Below are 15,574 nucleotides of genomic sequence, written 5' to 3' on the forward strand. Positions count from 1 at the left end.
TTAGAACTAAGAAAGAAAGAAAATTAAAAGAAATCAATTTGGGATAGCTAATTTATCAACTTGAGTTGAATCATGAATACTCCTTTCAATAGATATATATATGCCTATGTTTATAAATACTCAACATAATAAATTTTTTGTCTTTAATTATTTTGTATTTTTATGTACTTTTGTAATATTATTCGAATCATTTTTTACTTTTATGAAGTAGGTATTAAATAAAAAGATAAAAATATAATATTTTAAAAATATCAAATAATATTTAATATTTTCTTTATTTAATAAATAGAGAGATTAGTAAGTAGATAATATATGTAATAAATATATTTATTAGTAATAACTATAGTCAATATATATATATAATTAAATATTTTAAAAAATAAAATAAATTATTTAAATCAAAGTGCATTTTTTTATACCTACTAATTGGATTTGGTGTATCAAAATCTAAAAGCTAAATTTAAATTGAGATTGACTGCAATTGCTGTAACATTACAATATAATTTATTTAATAAAACAGTTTTAATTTAATATAATAAGTCATTAAAATATAAATTTAACTTCAAATTTAAGTTATGATTAACAAATTATAAATAATATTATTGAAGAAATTTTTTAAAAATAATATAAAAATAGTCACCTAATTTAACGAAAAACAAAAAAAAAGTTCAAGAATTTAAATTTATAATATAAACTATAAAGTTGGATGCTTTATCGATCTTATTTCAAGCTATTTATAATGAGTGTTTAAAATACAATGTTAAATATTTTCAATTACTTAAAAATTTTAAATTATTTTATATTTTCAATATAACTTACTTTTACTACATGTCTTTTACCTTTATTTCTTTAGCCAATCTCCTAATTTCTTTAATTAGACCCTGAATTAGTATTTATCTTTTAAAATTGTTGCATACTAGTCTGCAAGTGACGTAACATTCAATCTTTAGAAAATAACAAACAATAGATTTAATCAAATACATAGAAAAGATAATTAAGGAATTTGATTAGCCAGATTTATTCGGTTAATTTCCAAATGGAAACAAAAACAAGATTATGGCCAAATGTTAATCACTTCTTACCAAATAATGTGTGCAGAATTCACCAGAAACAATTTATATCCAGAGATATGAAAGTAGCTTGAGTTTTTTCTTATCAGGTGTATATTAAACTTTGAAATTATATAAGCCAGAAAAGAACATAACAAAGACACACCTTAATCTCAACCTCGTACAGCAGCAACCTATTCTAATCTAATCTGAATGATAATGCTTCCTCCTAGGATCCTTAACCTCAATCTTCCAATGCCCATCAGAGAAACTAGCATTTCTTTTTGCTCTCCTTCTCCACTTCACAATATTTTCATTCATTTTCTTAGTGAGGCCACAATAAGATTGCAACTGTTTCGGCATTGCATCATAAACCTGCCACCACCTTTTGTGAGCCGAGTCACTAGCAAAAATTTGGCGCTCTTGCACGTCCCAGTTACAATCATAGTCCCTATAACACATCCATGGCTTCAAACCCAAATAATGTATGACGTCCACGTCATCAGGGACCTCATGCCGCTTCTCACTGTCACTCTGATGAAAAACTTTCAGGTAATTTAGCTTCGTTGGTAAACGATGCCACCACGTAAAAATTTGGTTAAGAAAACCTTGGTCACCTCCATTATATGATCTCACCTTGTTAGTTTTCTCCATCATGGTCTCGAACATGCATTGGGATGGCTCAATTATCATCAACCCGGAGTTGAATATCGTGTATTCATTAGGTGCTGCTGATAATTGAGGGTACACGAATAAATGGTCGATGTTGTTTAGTACTAAGAGATCAGAATCTATGAAGATGACTTTATCATACATTGTGAGTTGCCATATACGTAGCTTGCTATAGTTCCATCGGTTATATGCGGTTTTTTCGGCAAAGGGACTTAAGATACGTTCAATGCGCTTGATTTTCCATCCTGCAGCTTTTAGACCCTTTATGGATTCAGGACCAATGGATTTATCGGCTAAGAGGATTAGGTCTCTTATTGTTGGAAAGGCGTGTTTCTTGGTTTGAAAGATGCTTTGAGCAAGTGCTATTGCACCACAAACATAAGCTTCTGAAGAGTGAAGGACAGTGACATAGGCTAGCTTTGGAACGCGCGTTGTGTAGTTGTGCTTTGTTGACTTCGATAGTTGTGGCATGTGTGTCCTCCATACCTCTTTACCTGCAAAGTGCAAATTACCATTGTTCATGGATGAATAAACACACACTTATCATAAGGTTTTCTACTTTTGTTTATGAATTTAGTTCATCTAAACCGAATATATGAGACGTACACAAAATAAAACAAAATAGAATCAAGAGCTTATCTACCGTCAATTTGAAATAAATTATATTTATGAAATATTTAAATTTAAATTAACAATAACTGTATACTTTTTATTATTTTTATTTTATATATTTCTTCAACTTAATAAATAGACTTATTGTTATATATAACTACATTGATCGTTGATGTTAGCTAATTAATTATAATGGATGCAATATGCAATCATGTATTGGTGCAGCGCCTATTAAGAAGGTAAAGAAAAAATTAAGTAAGATGGTTTATGAATGTGCAAAATTATATAAAGATATAAAGAAAAGGGTTGATTGTTAATTTTTAATTCTATAAAACGGAGTAAAAAAAAAGACTAAAAAACAACTTTTACAAAATTCATCAAAAGAGATAAATAATAATATTAAAAATGTAAAGTTTTGTTGTTAATTTTTCAGTTCATAACTGGTATAATCAGTTCTTTGCTCTCTCACTTTACTAAATTATTTAAACAAATGATCTAACATGTTCCTAATTCAACAAGTCAAATTGATTAATGCAGTCTCATTTTTACGACAGTAATTATAACTAATGCAACATGTCATCAAAATTTGATATACTTACAATGATTATCATATCTTAGATCTTATGACCTGATGTATTTCATAGTTTGAAAATTATTTCAACGTAATAATCAATAATATGAAATCATATATCGTAGATTTACCCGGGGGGGGGGGGGGGGGGAGAGAAAGAACAATTGAAGATTATGCAATTTAATATATTATCTCTTAGGATTCCATTGTATTTAAGAACATACCCGTTTTTTACCTATTCAAAATAGGACACACATGAGAATCAATCGAGGCTCATCTCTAAATCACATATCATAATTGTAGAGAAATTTGAAGAGACACGATGTAAGCCAACTGTTTTGCTTTTCTCTTATAAGATTATGCTTTGAAGAATCAAATATGAATTAGAAACAAGTATCACCTTAAATTTCTCTTTTTGAACGATCTTTCAAACTTTCAGTCATTCTATGAATATTAAGTATACTAGAGCATTAAAAACAGGCTAGCCCCAGAGTCACAATCAGATGGCTGATGAAGAGCATATTGAAAAAGGTATGTGTGAATATTTGGAAATTAAGATAAAAGGAATATTAATATAAGCATTCCTTAATTGCCAAGAAAATTTCTGCTATATTTAACAATTTAAAAAAAAATTCACTAACATAAAAAGCATGTATTAATTAATAATATAAAATCAATTTGAACCAATTAAAATATACCCGTTTCAGCATAACCCGGAGCAATCTGGCATGAACCAACAGGCATAAGCATTTGCTGCTTTAGGGTCCTCAAATCAGGATTGTACAGCCAAAATTCCCCTTGATGCATCAAAAGGTCATCACACCTGAAAATCTCTACCATGGGACCACAAGACCCAATAAACACAACATACACCTGCTTATGACCATTCCCCATCTTATTCACCCACCCACTCTCCACAGCCAAATTAGCCACTACCAAATTAACTTGCAACCTAAACACATCCCTAATCCCACATTCAACTTTTGCCACCACAACATTGAGATCTCCATAATTCTCCAACACCGGCATTGGCATTTCCGGGCATTTGGGTTCACCCCATTTCCTATCTTCATCAATCCATTCAGGAAAAAAGTCCTCCCATTTCAAATTCTCATTCACACGATCAAAATCTATAGACACAGCCTCTACTTGTGGATGAAGTGCATATAGTTGTTCATATACGCTACCATCCACTCTAGCATCGAAATTAACGACACCAACCTTAATCTTATTTTTGTCATTGACACCTTTAGCTATGATGTCAAACCAAGTTGGTCTTGGCTTCGGGTCCACCTGAACCATGTTGTTGATAGAAACGACCCTTTTGTGCATCAAACAAAGTAGAAAGAGAAGAAGAGGTAAGGAAACAAGCAAGATACAAATGAGAAAACGCTTTTGCCTTAAAGATGATTGAGATTGAGAAAGAGAGGACTTAGAACCCATTTTTGTTTTTCAAGTTTGGTGATTGTGGCTTGGGTTGATGACAATTGACACTAAAGCTCCCTGAGAAAGAGGCATATTATAGTCAACAAGTTTTATTGCATGATGAAACATTTGTCATTAGGACTTAGGAGTAACTGATAGACCAACCAGACATGTTTGCAAGGTCTTATTCCAATCGAGTTTTTTAATCTTATATAACAAGTGAGTAGGTTAAAAGAACATTAATTGTGCCTTCTTATATATTTAAAAATAAATTCATTTTTTTCTTTATTTTATATAATAAATATTCATTTTTTTATTTCTTTAACTTATATTTTATCATTATATATTTACATTTTTAATTTTGAAGTATATAATTTATGATTTTTTAATCATTTCTTTCTCATTGCATTTTTTTAGATTTTTATTCGTTTTAAATACCTCATTTTAAATTTAAATAATCATAATTTTTGTTTTTAATTATTCTCTTGAATCAGAAACAATCACAAATGACAATTAGAGATTAATTTTAAATTTGGAAACGTCTCGCGTCCTCACTTTGAAAAATAAAAAGCAATAAATTTTAAATATTAATATACTGTATTAAATTGAAGAGAAATGTTTTATGAAAGTTATTCCTTCTTAATTTAAATGTGATTTTAAATTCTGATTGATTGTATCAAATGAATTAAGATAAATGTGACATGTTATGATTTATTTAAGTTTTAATAAAATAACAAGTAACTTTAAAGAATTAAAAAATATTAGATTAATTTTTTATTTTTCTTAAAAGAGAATAATATGTAAATCAATTAATGTTTTATAATTATTTAAAATTTTATATGTTTTCAATACCACACCTTTCAAGGAATACGAATCTATGCTTTTTTTTTTTTTTACAAAATTCTATTTTTAAAGAAAAATATTATATCATGGTACTATTTCAAGTTACCCGTCATCCTACTCGCATAAAAGTGATATAAAAAATGAGTTAAGAGATAACAATTTGTTGAATTTAATATACATAATAATATATAATTTTTGTACACTGTTAATATCAGCAAAAATTATTAATTTTTTAATAATTAATATAAAATTATATCTATAATGTATTATAATTAATTAATAATGTAAAAATATTTATATTAATAATGCCCTAAAATCAAACTCAAATTAATTGAATTTTTTAGAAAATACTTAAAGTGTTGAAATAATACGAGGATATAAGAAATACTTAAAACACCTCATTTGGTTTTTAAGACTGTGATGGAATTAAATATGACTATCATTAAATGATTAAGTAAATACAGACATTTAAATTGGAAATGGTAATAATATCCATGTTGAATTTATAGACTCTTTTACATTCAAAACTAGTAAATGCAAAGGTGCATTGCACTAAACGCGTCATAAGTGGTAGAAATCAATGCTGTTATTCGAAAATAAATTTTCTTGTAAATTTATTTTAATGTGTGGCGAATGCATATGTTAAAAGAATAAAAGAATAATAAGTTTCTTTTTTATTAATTATAACATTTAATATTTCTAATATATTAAATTATGTAATATTTTATTATTTTTAATTTTTATTATATATAAATTTTTATTATGTGTATTTAAATATGTATTATAAAATTATTACTTGTAAACTATTTTTTAGGTTTAATTAGCTACCGTAATTAATCATTGATAATTTTTCTTTATAAAATAAAAAAAATGTTGTAGTTCTGGCAATGGATTTTTTATCTTGGTATATTAGGATTTTTTTTAATCTTTTTTAAATATTAAATTTGAAATTTTATTCTGAAAGAAGTTTGGTTTATATTATGTATTATTTCTTAATTTAACATTATTTTTTATTTTTTAAATACTTTGTATTTATTTAATATAAAAATTTATTTTTAATAATTATAATATTTATATTTTTTAAATAATTGTATAATATTTTTAAAATTATTTAATTTAATAATATATGTACAGCCTTTACATATGTAAATTGAATTCATATTAATTAAATTAATATTCGTTGGCTGCCACGTGGCTTCTTTTACTTTCATTGTTAATTCTTATTTTTATAAAATATCATTCCCATATTTGAATTTCAAATTTAATTAAATATAAATTTTAAATTTTGATTCACTTTTTTTTTCATTGATTTTTTTGAAAAGGGGGATGGTGCCCATTCCAAGTAAGAAACTTGAACTTAAAAAAAACTTAAACTTCACTCTAATAAAATGAGTGAGAAATTAAACGTAAAATCTTGATATATTAAATCAAAATAAATAATTTTTAGATAAATTAAAATTTATTTTTATAATTTTAATTAATTTTTAGTCAGCATTAATTCTTAAATTTTAATTTTTGATACACTATATTACCAAAGATGTTTCTTAATTTAAATTGTAATCTTTAAAAAAAAAATTCCTAATTTATAAATTTTATTTCTTTCATTTATTTAAATTTATTGTAACAAGTATTTTTATTAATGATACTTTTTTCAACTTTTTAATTTATATATTTACTAATTGACAAATGACGAAATCTCATATTTTATTTTTGATTTAAAAATCATTTTTCATTTGTACTCATGTAGTGGATGAAAATTTTACTGGTTAAAGTACTTTGTAAGAATAATAGTCATCAATAATCTATCTCTATATATTGACTGTGTGTTTTCATTATTTAATAGTTCATGTAATTTAGTATATTTTTTACTTAATTTAATATTAATATTAATTTGAATTTGAATTTGAATTTGAATATTTTTTTTATTTTTCATAATTTAAAAAATTATTGTTATTAATAATATTGTTTAATTTTTTAAATTTTTTATATTTTAAAAAATTATATAAATTTGTTTAAAAATATATATTTTTTTTATTTAAATAATTATTGTGCATAGAACAAAATATTGATTAATTATGTAATTAAGATAAATTGTTGAATACTAAAGATGTTGAAATTCATTCCATTGGCATGTTACAGTTTTCTACTAGCAGTTAGCGGATTTTAGTCTATCTTTTCCAACTATTAGTTAGATGAACAACTAAATAACTAAACTTTTTTTCATTCATCATCACAACTGCGAGTTTCTAAAAATAATCAAACAGCCAATTTGTTAGTGATAGACTGATAGGTGAGGAATTTTGGTAAGAATTCCTTCCATTCACCTAATTACGATAAAAAAAACAATTAAGTTAATATTTTTTATCTGTCACGCATTGAGTATGTAGGTTAATGGATATAAAAAAGCTTAAAGGCAATAAATTTTTGGATATTATATAATGAAATTTTCCATTTTAACATTCTTTTTTATTATTATCAACATTTCATTGGGATGATAAATAAAATTCTAAAGGGGTACTGTACCTGTATGGTATATACTTTATGCTACAGCTACAATATCCCTTTAGAATTTGTTGATGTTTGATTACTGAGTATTGAATTATTGTGATGTGCCCAATTGGCCCAAATTAGACTAACACATCCTTTGGGGTGTCGTATCTCTAACCGAAAGGAAAGAATAATCTTTTCTTATTATGCTGTCGGAAAGAAACAAAAGCAAAAACAGCAAAGTTCGATACCATTTTCTAGAACAAACCACATGAAATATTACAAATACTATGATTAAGACACATCGATGGTGTAGTACTTAAACAGGGGTGGCAGTAACAACATTCAGAGGCATGGCTATTAGATCAGAGGCATATAAATCATTAGAAGTGGATGCATGTGATAATTATGCCACTGAGACTACCCCCTTAGCTCTGATCAATTTGTCTTCCATTTGGGAGAGATCCATTTTGAAGAATGAGAAATTGTTGCTATCAACAACAAAGAATGATCCTATTACTATCTTTCATGGTTCCAAAACACCTAATTTGAGTGTCACACAGTACATGGAGCGCATTTTCAAGTACATTCATTGTAGCCCTTCATGCTTTGTGATTGCACAAATATACATGGATAGGTTTTTTCAGAAAAGGGGTGGGTATCTCACTTCCTTCAATGCCCATCGCCTCTTGATCACAAGCGTTATGGTAGCTGCAAAATTTGCTGATGATGAGTGAGTACTTGACAAAAACCACACAGTTAACTACAGCATTATTTACACATGACTGTTCATATTAAAGTAATTTGAGTCGATAGCATTGGTGAATGGTGATTTATTTAATTTACTTTATTTAGTGGTATAAAGTTATTTTGTATTAAAAATAATGAAACTGATTAATGGGTTGCAAATTTTGAAGGTACTATAGCAATGCCTATTATGCCAAAGTGGGAGGAGTCAGCAGAGAAGAGATGAACAAGATGGAAATTGAGTTTTTGTTTAATTTGGAATTTAGACTTTTTGTGACAGCAGAGGTGTTTTTGCAATATTGTGAGAAGCTTGATAGGACAATTGTTGGAGAATATAGGATTCGTTGCTCCATTATTCGCCATGCAAAGTGAAAAATAGCCCAATACAAATGAATTTAATTCTACGATGTTAATGTAGCATTATTTGTTGCTTTGGTCCAAATGTAACATAGTTTTCAAGTTTATTGCTCATGCTCAATGAGCTGAAGATATTCAAACCAAGTGATTGGAGTTTCAACTAAGCTTGCATTAGTAAAAAATTACAAATTGATTAACCATACGAATTGAACAGAATATTAATAATAACTCTAAATTTTTCACACTTTTTAATCTTATATTTTATTTGCTTTCACATTTTTATTTTTTCAATTTCTTTATCGTATATTTTACTCTCTCTTTTTTTTCTTTTCTTTCTCATAATCTCACACAACGCTTATCTCATATCATATACGTGGGCTAAAAAAGAACAATTGATTTTTATACGTATATGGAATTCCAAAAATGGAGTTGAATGGGCTAGGCCCATGGAATGAATTGGTACGGCCCAACGTGTTTGAGAAAAGAGGGAAGTGATGAGAAAGAAGACGAAGAAGAAGGAGGAGCGAGATCTGCGAGAAGGAAAGGAAGATCTAAGCGAAGATGATGTCGGGAAAGTACACAACGATTGATGCGGAGCAGGTTGAGGGATCTGTGCCTGTGAGTATTATTCACCATTCATTCCATTCAAACTCTGTTACCGCTTCCGAATCTCATTCTCCTTCCTTTGTTTCAGGCCGTTACAGATCCAGGACACGTCACCGTCAAGTTCCAAGGTTCATCTTTCTCTCTCTTCCCCAATTATATGGGCTACCATTCTCAATCTCCATTCAGCTATATACGTCTTGCATTTCAACAACGCTCCTTCGATCTGATTATAGAGTTTTGTTTACTTTGTAGATTCAAATCTTCAGACATTTCCTCCATCTGGACCACAGGGGAAGATTATCGCTGGTTCTGGGCCTCCTCGTGATGCCGATGGTGTGTGCTAATTACTAATTCAGATTGTTTCTTTTGTGTCTGGTTATGCCAATTACTTAACATACACCGTTATAAGCTTCCTGATGATTGGTTTTTTTATTGCTTTGTGCTAATTAAAGCACTGCTCCTCCTTTTCATCCTGCAATGTTGCTTTAATTCTAGATGTGTTTGCCCAGTCTCTTTATTTGGAACCCAGTGATGAGATTTGGTTTGGGTGGGTGGGAATGTGCTTTCACTACTTATTGATAGACAATATGTGATGAGTATTCTAGATCAGTAAGAGTCGAAGAGCGATTCTAAATCCTTCTATGACACCTTCCTACTTACTGGATGGAGAAGTATAGAATATTTTTCATGTTTCCGAGTATGATTATCAATCCTGGATAGGGGCACGTAGCAGTTCACCCCAGAAATGCAGCAATGGAATAGCACATAGTGGGATGACTACTGTTTTAAAATCTTGTTATCCATATATATAATCTAAATCTAAACTATATACATAAATACATTAGTAGTGCTAAAAAAATGCTCAAAATGCATACCATACTATAAAGTTTTTGGTATGATACAATGGCTGGCCAGAAAGTCTCTCCAGTGTGGCTGGAAAAAATGATGTAAAAGTTGCCAGAAAACAGTAAGGGACAATAGTGGGTGATCATTAGTATGATTTTCAGAGAGAAGATGTGGTCTTACTAGTCTGTTATGTTGAGCAGAGAAAGACTGCTGTCCTTCACTGGACTTGCAATTGCTGGAAAGTGCCAGAGATGATGTCACGTCACTTTTGGTGAAGATGGATAGGCAGAGAGATCTGTTAGAAGAGAGAGAGAGAGAGAGAGCGAGAGAGAGACAGAGAACCAAGCAGGCAACATGGATGAATGTGATGTGACACCTGTTAACCCAATTTGTATGATTTTGTTACAAAAAGATTATTGACACTGACAAAAAAGGATCCCCTGTAATTTTGGGGTAAACTGCAGTTACTGCATAGGATCTTGGTCCAACGAGTCAAGACCATTCCATAAAATGGCAGTAGTAGTTTTTTCTTACATTTCTTTAAATGTGAATCACACATTTGTTTCTTTTACTCCAGTGAATGACTGATGCTTATTATATGACATTGCCTTCTGTACTTCTGGCAATTTTACTGTTGGAGTATTATATTTCTTTTTTTTTTTATATCTGTTTGACATGTTTGTGTTATTGTTATGCAGATTCATTTTCAAAACCTGTGTCTGGTTCTGATGAATCCCAGCAGGGTGGTTGGCTTCAGACTTTTACAGTTGCTGCTTACAAGCCATACTTTGATATTGACACTTCAGATGTTCTTGAGAGGATTATAGACTCACTATTTCCATTTAGAGGAACTTTTAATGAAAAAACTGCTACCAACCCTGATTTGTGAGTTGACTTTGTCTTTTTCTCCTTCCATTAACTGAGCAAACCACCAATTTTTAGATCTGAGTTCTGACATTTTTGAATTATAACATGTATTGTTAATATCACTTTATGAAGGAAAGGTGTATCTAACTTCTTATGGCCAGTCATGATATTGCTAATATATTCTGATCCAAAGATATGGATAAGACATTAATGAAGAAATATAATATACTACTGCTTTATTAGTTTTGGGTTTGTGTTTACCATTTTTTAGGGGAGAGGGGGTGGATTTATTAATTTTTTCTGGGCATAATTTTCTCATTGTGAATCTGACATTTTGAAGTATATCTCTGATGCAAGTGCGTTAAACAGTGTGTGATGAATTGTATCCACGTCTAAACTCTGAATTTTTCCCCCCCAATAACAAATAAACCTGTTAAATCTTTGTTTTGCAAATGAAAAAGATGGCTTTGTGTAAGCAGTAGGCTTGTCTAATTGATCCCCCCATTAAGCAGTGAGGTGAACTTATGCCAATGGTTAGCAATAGTCGGTTATATTTATTTGTGATATAGAACACCCACTCGTAGGAGCAAGACTGTTAACTGGGCAGAGCCATTACTCAAAATGTGAGTTAAGTGTTTCACACCCAGCTGATATGGGGCTAACTCCTGCATCAACTCTGTCTGGTTGAAAAGAATGGTCCCTCCACATCAGAGGTGGACAAACTGGACTCTGATACCAGACCAGTTAATTCAGGAATGAAAGCAATTAGGAAATTTCATTCTTTTGTTCTGGTAGATGACTTAGAACCCTCTTGGTACATTCAACACAAGGAAAAATCTCAAAATTGATAACTGACTATATTTGTTGTAAAAAGTTCCAACGTAAGGGCCAATGCATAATTGATACTATGATTATTACAATAACAAAATCTAAGGGCCAATGCATAATTATAGTTTTTGTCCTGCTTTGCTTCTCCTGCATCTATTTTATTCTATGGCTAATGTTGTTTCTTTTTGACAAGCTTATACTCTATTTATTATCTGTTGGTTTTGTTTCATTTCTTATATAAGTTTGTGGAAATATCATCTGTGGACTAATTTCTTAGTTCTTCAATTCTAGTGTCCCAAAAAGATGTTATCATTTTTTAACTTTGGAGAACCAATGCTTTAATACTTTTGCCATAGAAAGGAATGAATTTTGTACATATAATTTTGAGTTCATATAAACGTATGCAGGTATGGACCATTCTGGATTTGCACTACCCTAATATTTGTAGCAGCATCTATTGGCACATTTGTGACATACATAGCACACAAGCTGAAGAGCAAGGAATGGGATTATGACATAAATCTGGTGACTTGGTCTGCTGGTTTGTTTTACGGCTACGTTACCATTGTTCCTCTTTGCCTGTATGTAATTCTCAAATACTTCTCTGCACCAGCGGGCCTTGTGCAACTATTCTGTCTGTATGGATATTCTCTGTTTGTCTTTATTCCAGCTCTGGTAAGTTATTCATCATTTTCTACCTTTTACTTTAAGGAAGTATGAAATTTGACATTTGCTTTGTATTGTATCCTCAAAAGTTTAACCCTTTGTTTGATGCAGTGTATGTCCATTGTGCCACTAGAGATATTTAGATGGGTGATTGCAGGTGTGGCGGGGTTCATGTCAGCAACATTTGTGGCACTTAACCTCCGGGCACACATCAAGTCAGCAGGGGAAAGGTGGTTCTTGATTGTTGCTGGCATTTTTCTACTGCAGCTGGCTCTAGCCGTTGTACTAAAGATCTACCTCTTCACGGTATCAGTTTAAGAGGACTCTGGACAGCTTGAACGAAATACATAGAACGAAGGTATAGCTTTTTGGCATTTTAGGTTTTCGTGGATTAAACCATTGTAGCTGAAATACAATTCACATATCAAACCATCATGTATTCATTCATTTGTGGCAATATAGGCGAATAACTTGTGATTTTTATAACTAGAAGCACTTGTTTTGACATTGCAAATGCAAGTTATAGCGCGTGCTTTTACGATTTTGTATTACGGTTGTAAATTGAAGCTTCTATCATAAATAATAGTTATTGGTGCTGAGTATAGAATGGGTGATTGTACTGGTCCAAGTTCAGACTCTCCATGGTTCTTTGCTGACGTTGAAAATCTCGTTATAAAATCTTGGTTTACAAAATGTATGGGTAATCAAAGCCAAACAGATTATTTAATGGGTGATTAAAAATGCTATCATTACGGAGCATAAAAAATTCTACTCATTCAATCAACATGCCCCTCCCCTTTATTTTTGTGCAAATACTGGAATTCCCAAGATATTCACGTATTTTATGACTATAACATAGCTGCTCTAATCTGGAATTCTGGATTCAAGTGGTTGCTTGAGTTCTGATTGTTCATCCCTTTAATAATGACCATACATGGATAAGCCTGATCCTCGGTGTCACATCATTTGTTGGCATTGAATTGGTCCTCAGTTTTTAACTCAATGCGAAACTAGTAATTTTGTTGGCATTATAGTTTTAGTTTTCTTCTGTTAATCTACGTATCCAGTGATTATTCCATAGAATTCTAACAGACAGGGTTTGTTGGTTTTTAAGTTGAGAAATTAATTGTCTCAATTTTCAATCAAAATTCACATTTTGATAAAATTGTGCGGATCATATGAATTTTTGCACGAATCTCAATTTTAATTAATGAGTTAAAACTCATTTTATTTAACTTTATACTAAATGAGCGTGAATTTTGTTTTAACTTTGAAAAATATTTTTCTAAACGTATTTGACCCTTATGTAATGTCAAGTCACATCAAATTTTTATATTTGCACTAAATATATAAAATCTAACTTTTTGAATAATCCACCGACATAACAGTGCAAAAGATATAACATGAAACTAGATTAATTTCGAACTATTTCTTTTCATGATAAATAAATAAGAATATCTTCATTGGTTAAATTTTTAAAAGTTACTTAAATTATATTTTATTAATTTTTATGTCTTATTTACTTTTTAACTCTAAGTTTCTACTCCTGCAACTCAGATCTTTTGGCTTTTTATTTTAAAAGATTATACCAAGACTAATTTTTTTTCTTTTTAAAAGCAACAGTTCATCAATCTCCAATAGTAAATTAAAATAAACGACCCCTACTTATGTAAAAAATTAACTTAAGTAATTACTATTGGAGATGTCCTAATTAATTTATGTCCTAATTAATTTATCAAGAATAATTAAAAGTAGTAAACCCTAAACATTCACTCATTACACAAATAAATGAATATAAAGAAATTAGCAATTAATATATTTGAAAATAAATTCTTATTTTTAATATTTAAAAAAATGTATTTCTTATAAATAAGACAAAAAGAGTATATAATTATATATTTAAAATTGAGTATATAATTATGCTTTACACATTGTCAACCTTAGCACTGCTTGAACAGGATTTGGGTCCGAAAAAGACAACGTGCAGAAATTAGGCAGAATCCACCGCTGCATTAGTCCAAAATAATCAATACGAAAGTAGATTAAATTTAACTACATAATTATGCTTAACTCATTATCAACTTTAGCAATGCTTGGACATGATTTGGCTCTGAAAATAGTAAAATACAGTGAATCAGAGATTAGGCAGAAACTACGGAACGGAAGTGCTCCGTGTGAATGCCAACCTCACGAAGACTTTATTGGTTTGCTTCAATAATTTTAAGTGGCAATAATCATATCTGTCATCAGCATATCAAATTAACACACGATAATTATGCCTCAAGACCTTGACCCCAATAGCACTATGGTTTTAGCAATTGATAGTAAAAGTCAACACAATATCATACAAGTCTTTTCATCTTGCTTAGTGTTTACGCCAAACTTTGGTAATCATCTATCACTTAATTTATTTTCAGCCGGTGCCAACTAAAGTTAAGAGGCTATAAACAGTACTTTGCCCTTTAGAACTTTGATGTCTCATAGCCATAGGAACCGCCCAAAACCCACAGGTTTTGAAGTGATAAATTAAGGACTTTTTTTTATAAACTGTTAATGATATTTATCAATAATGTATATTTAATATTATCATATTTTATTGAGATAAAATTTTAATTTTAATTAATAAATATCACCAACAGTGCATGAGGAAATGTACCTTTTGTCTATAAATTAATTGAAATGAAGCTCATGTTCACAAATTACAAGTCACTTGATCAGCTTAAAAAAATGACAAATTAATATCTGCCACAACTTCGAGTGCATAGATTGAAGCAAGCCGAATCCCAACACTGGGATCAAAGAAAAAGGCTACAGAATGTAAAAGCTGTCGCAAACTAGTCCAAAGAAAGAAATAAACCCTATTAAAATACATTACACGAAACATTAAAAGCCCAACAACACGAGCCAAAAGATACATTTTATTTTACAGTTTACTGAAATTTCTTGCTCCTTCAACAAGCAAATAACTTAGTTTTGCGAGACATTTGTGCTGTGAAAA

The 15,574-nt window shown here is 29.9% G+C and overlaps 3 protein-coding genes across 3 annotated transcripts; 2 read left to right on the forward strand and 1 right to left on the reverse strand.

Moving 5' to 3' along the window:
• Positions 1-1,253: 1,253 nt before the first annotated feature.
• LOC113861134 (putative UDP-glucuronate:xylan alpha-glucuronosyltransferase 4) lies at positions 1,254-4,347 on the reverse strand. Its single transcript, XM_027493751.1, has 2 exons — positions 3,603-4,347; positions 1,254-2,215 (listed from the first exon to the last, which is right to left on the reverse strand). Exons 1-2 carry the CDS (start codon positions 4,345-4,347, stop codon positions 1,254-1,256), a joined length of 1,707 nt encoding a protein of 568 aa, XP_027349552.1.
• Positions 4,348-8,012: 3,665 nt separating this feature from the next.
• Positions 8,013-8,778, forward strand: LOC113861138 (cyclin-P3-1). The gene is made up of 2 exons (XM_027493754.1): positions 8,013-8,392; positions 8,577-8,778. The coding sequence occupies exons 1-2, from the start codon at positions 8,013-8,015 to the stop codon at positions 8,776-8,778; spliced, it is 582 nt and encodes a 193-aa protein (XP_027349555.1).
• Positions 8,779-9,277: 499 nt separating this feature from the next.
• LOC113861720 (protein YIPF1 homolog) lies at positions 9,278-13,199 on the forward strand. The gene is made up of 6 exons (XM_027494716.1): positions 9,278-9,381; positions 9,458-9,497; positions 9,622-9,702; positions 10,914-11,100; positions 12,318-12,585; positions 12,688-13,199. Exons 1-6 carry the CDS (start codon positions 9,325-9,327, stop codon positions 12,892-12,894), a joined length of 840 nt encoding a protein of 279 aa, XP_027350517.1. The 5' UTR covers positions 9,278-9,324; the 3' UTR covers positions 12,895-13,199.
• The last annotated feature ends 2,375 nt before the right edge of the window (positions 13,200-15,574 follow it).

Source organism: Abrus precatorius, unplaced genomic scaffold (genome assembly GCF_003935025.1).
Source record: "Abrus precatorius isolate BTA unplaced genomic scaffold, Abrus_2018 Scaffold3, whole genome shotgun sequence".
In the NCBI taxonomy this organism is placed as follows: domain Eukaryota; kingdom Viridiplantae; phylum Streptophyta; class Magnoliopsida; order Fabales; family Fabaceae; genus Abrus; species Abrus precatorius.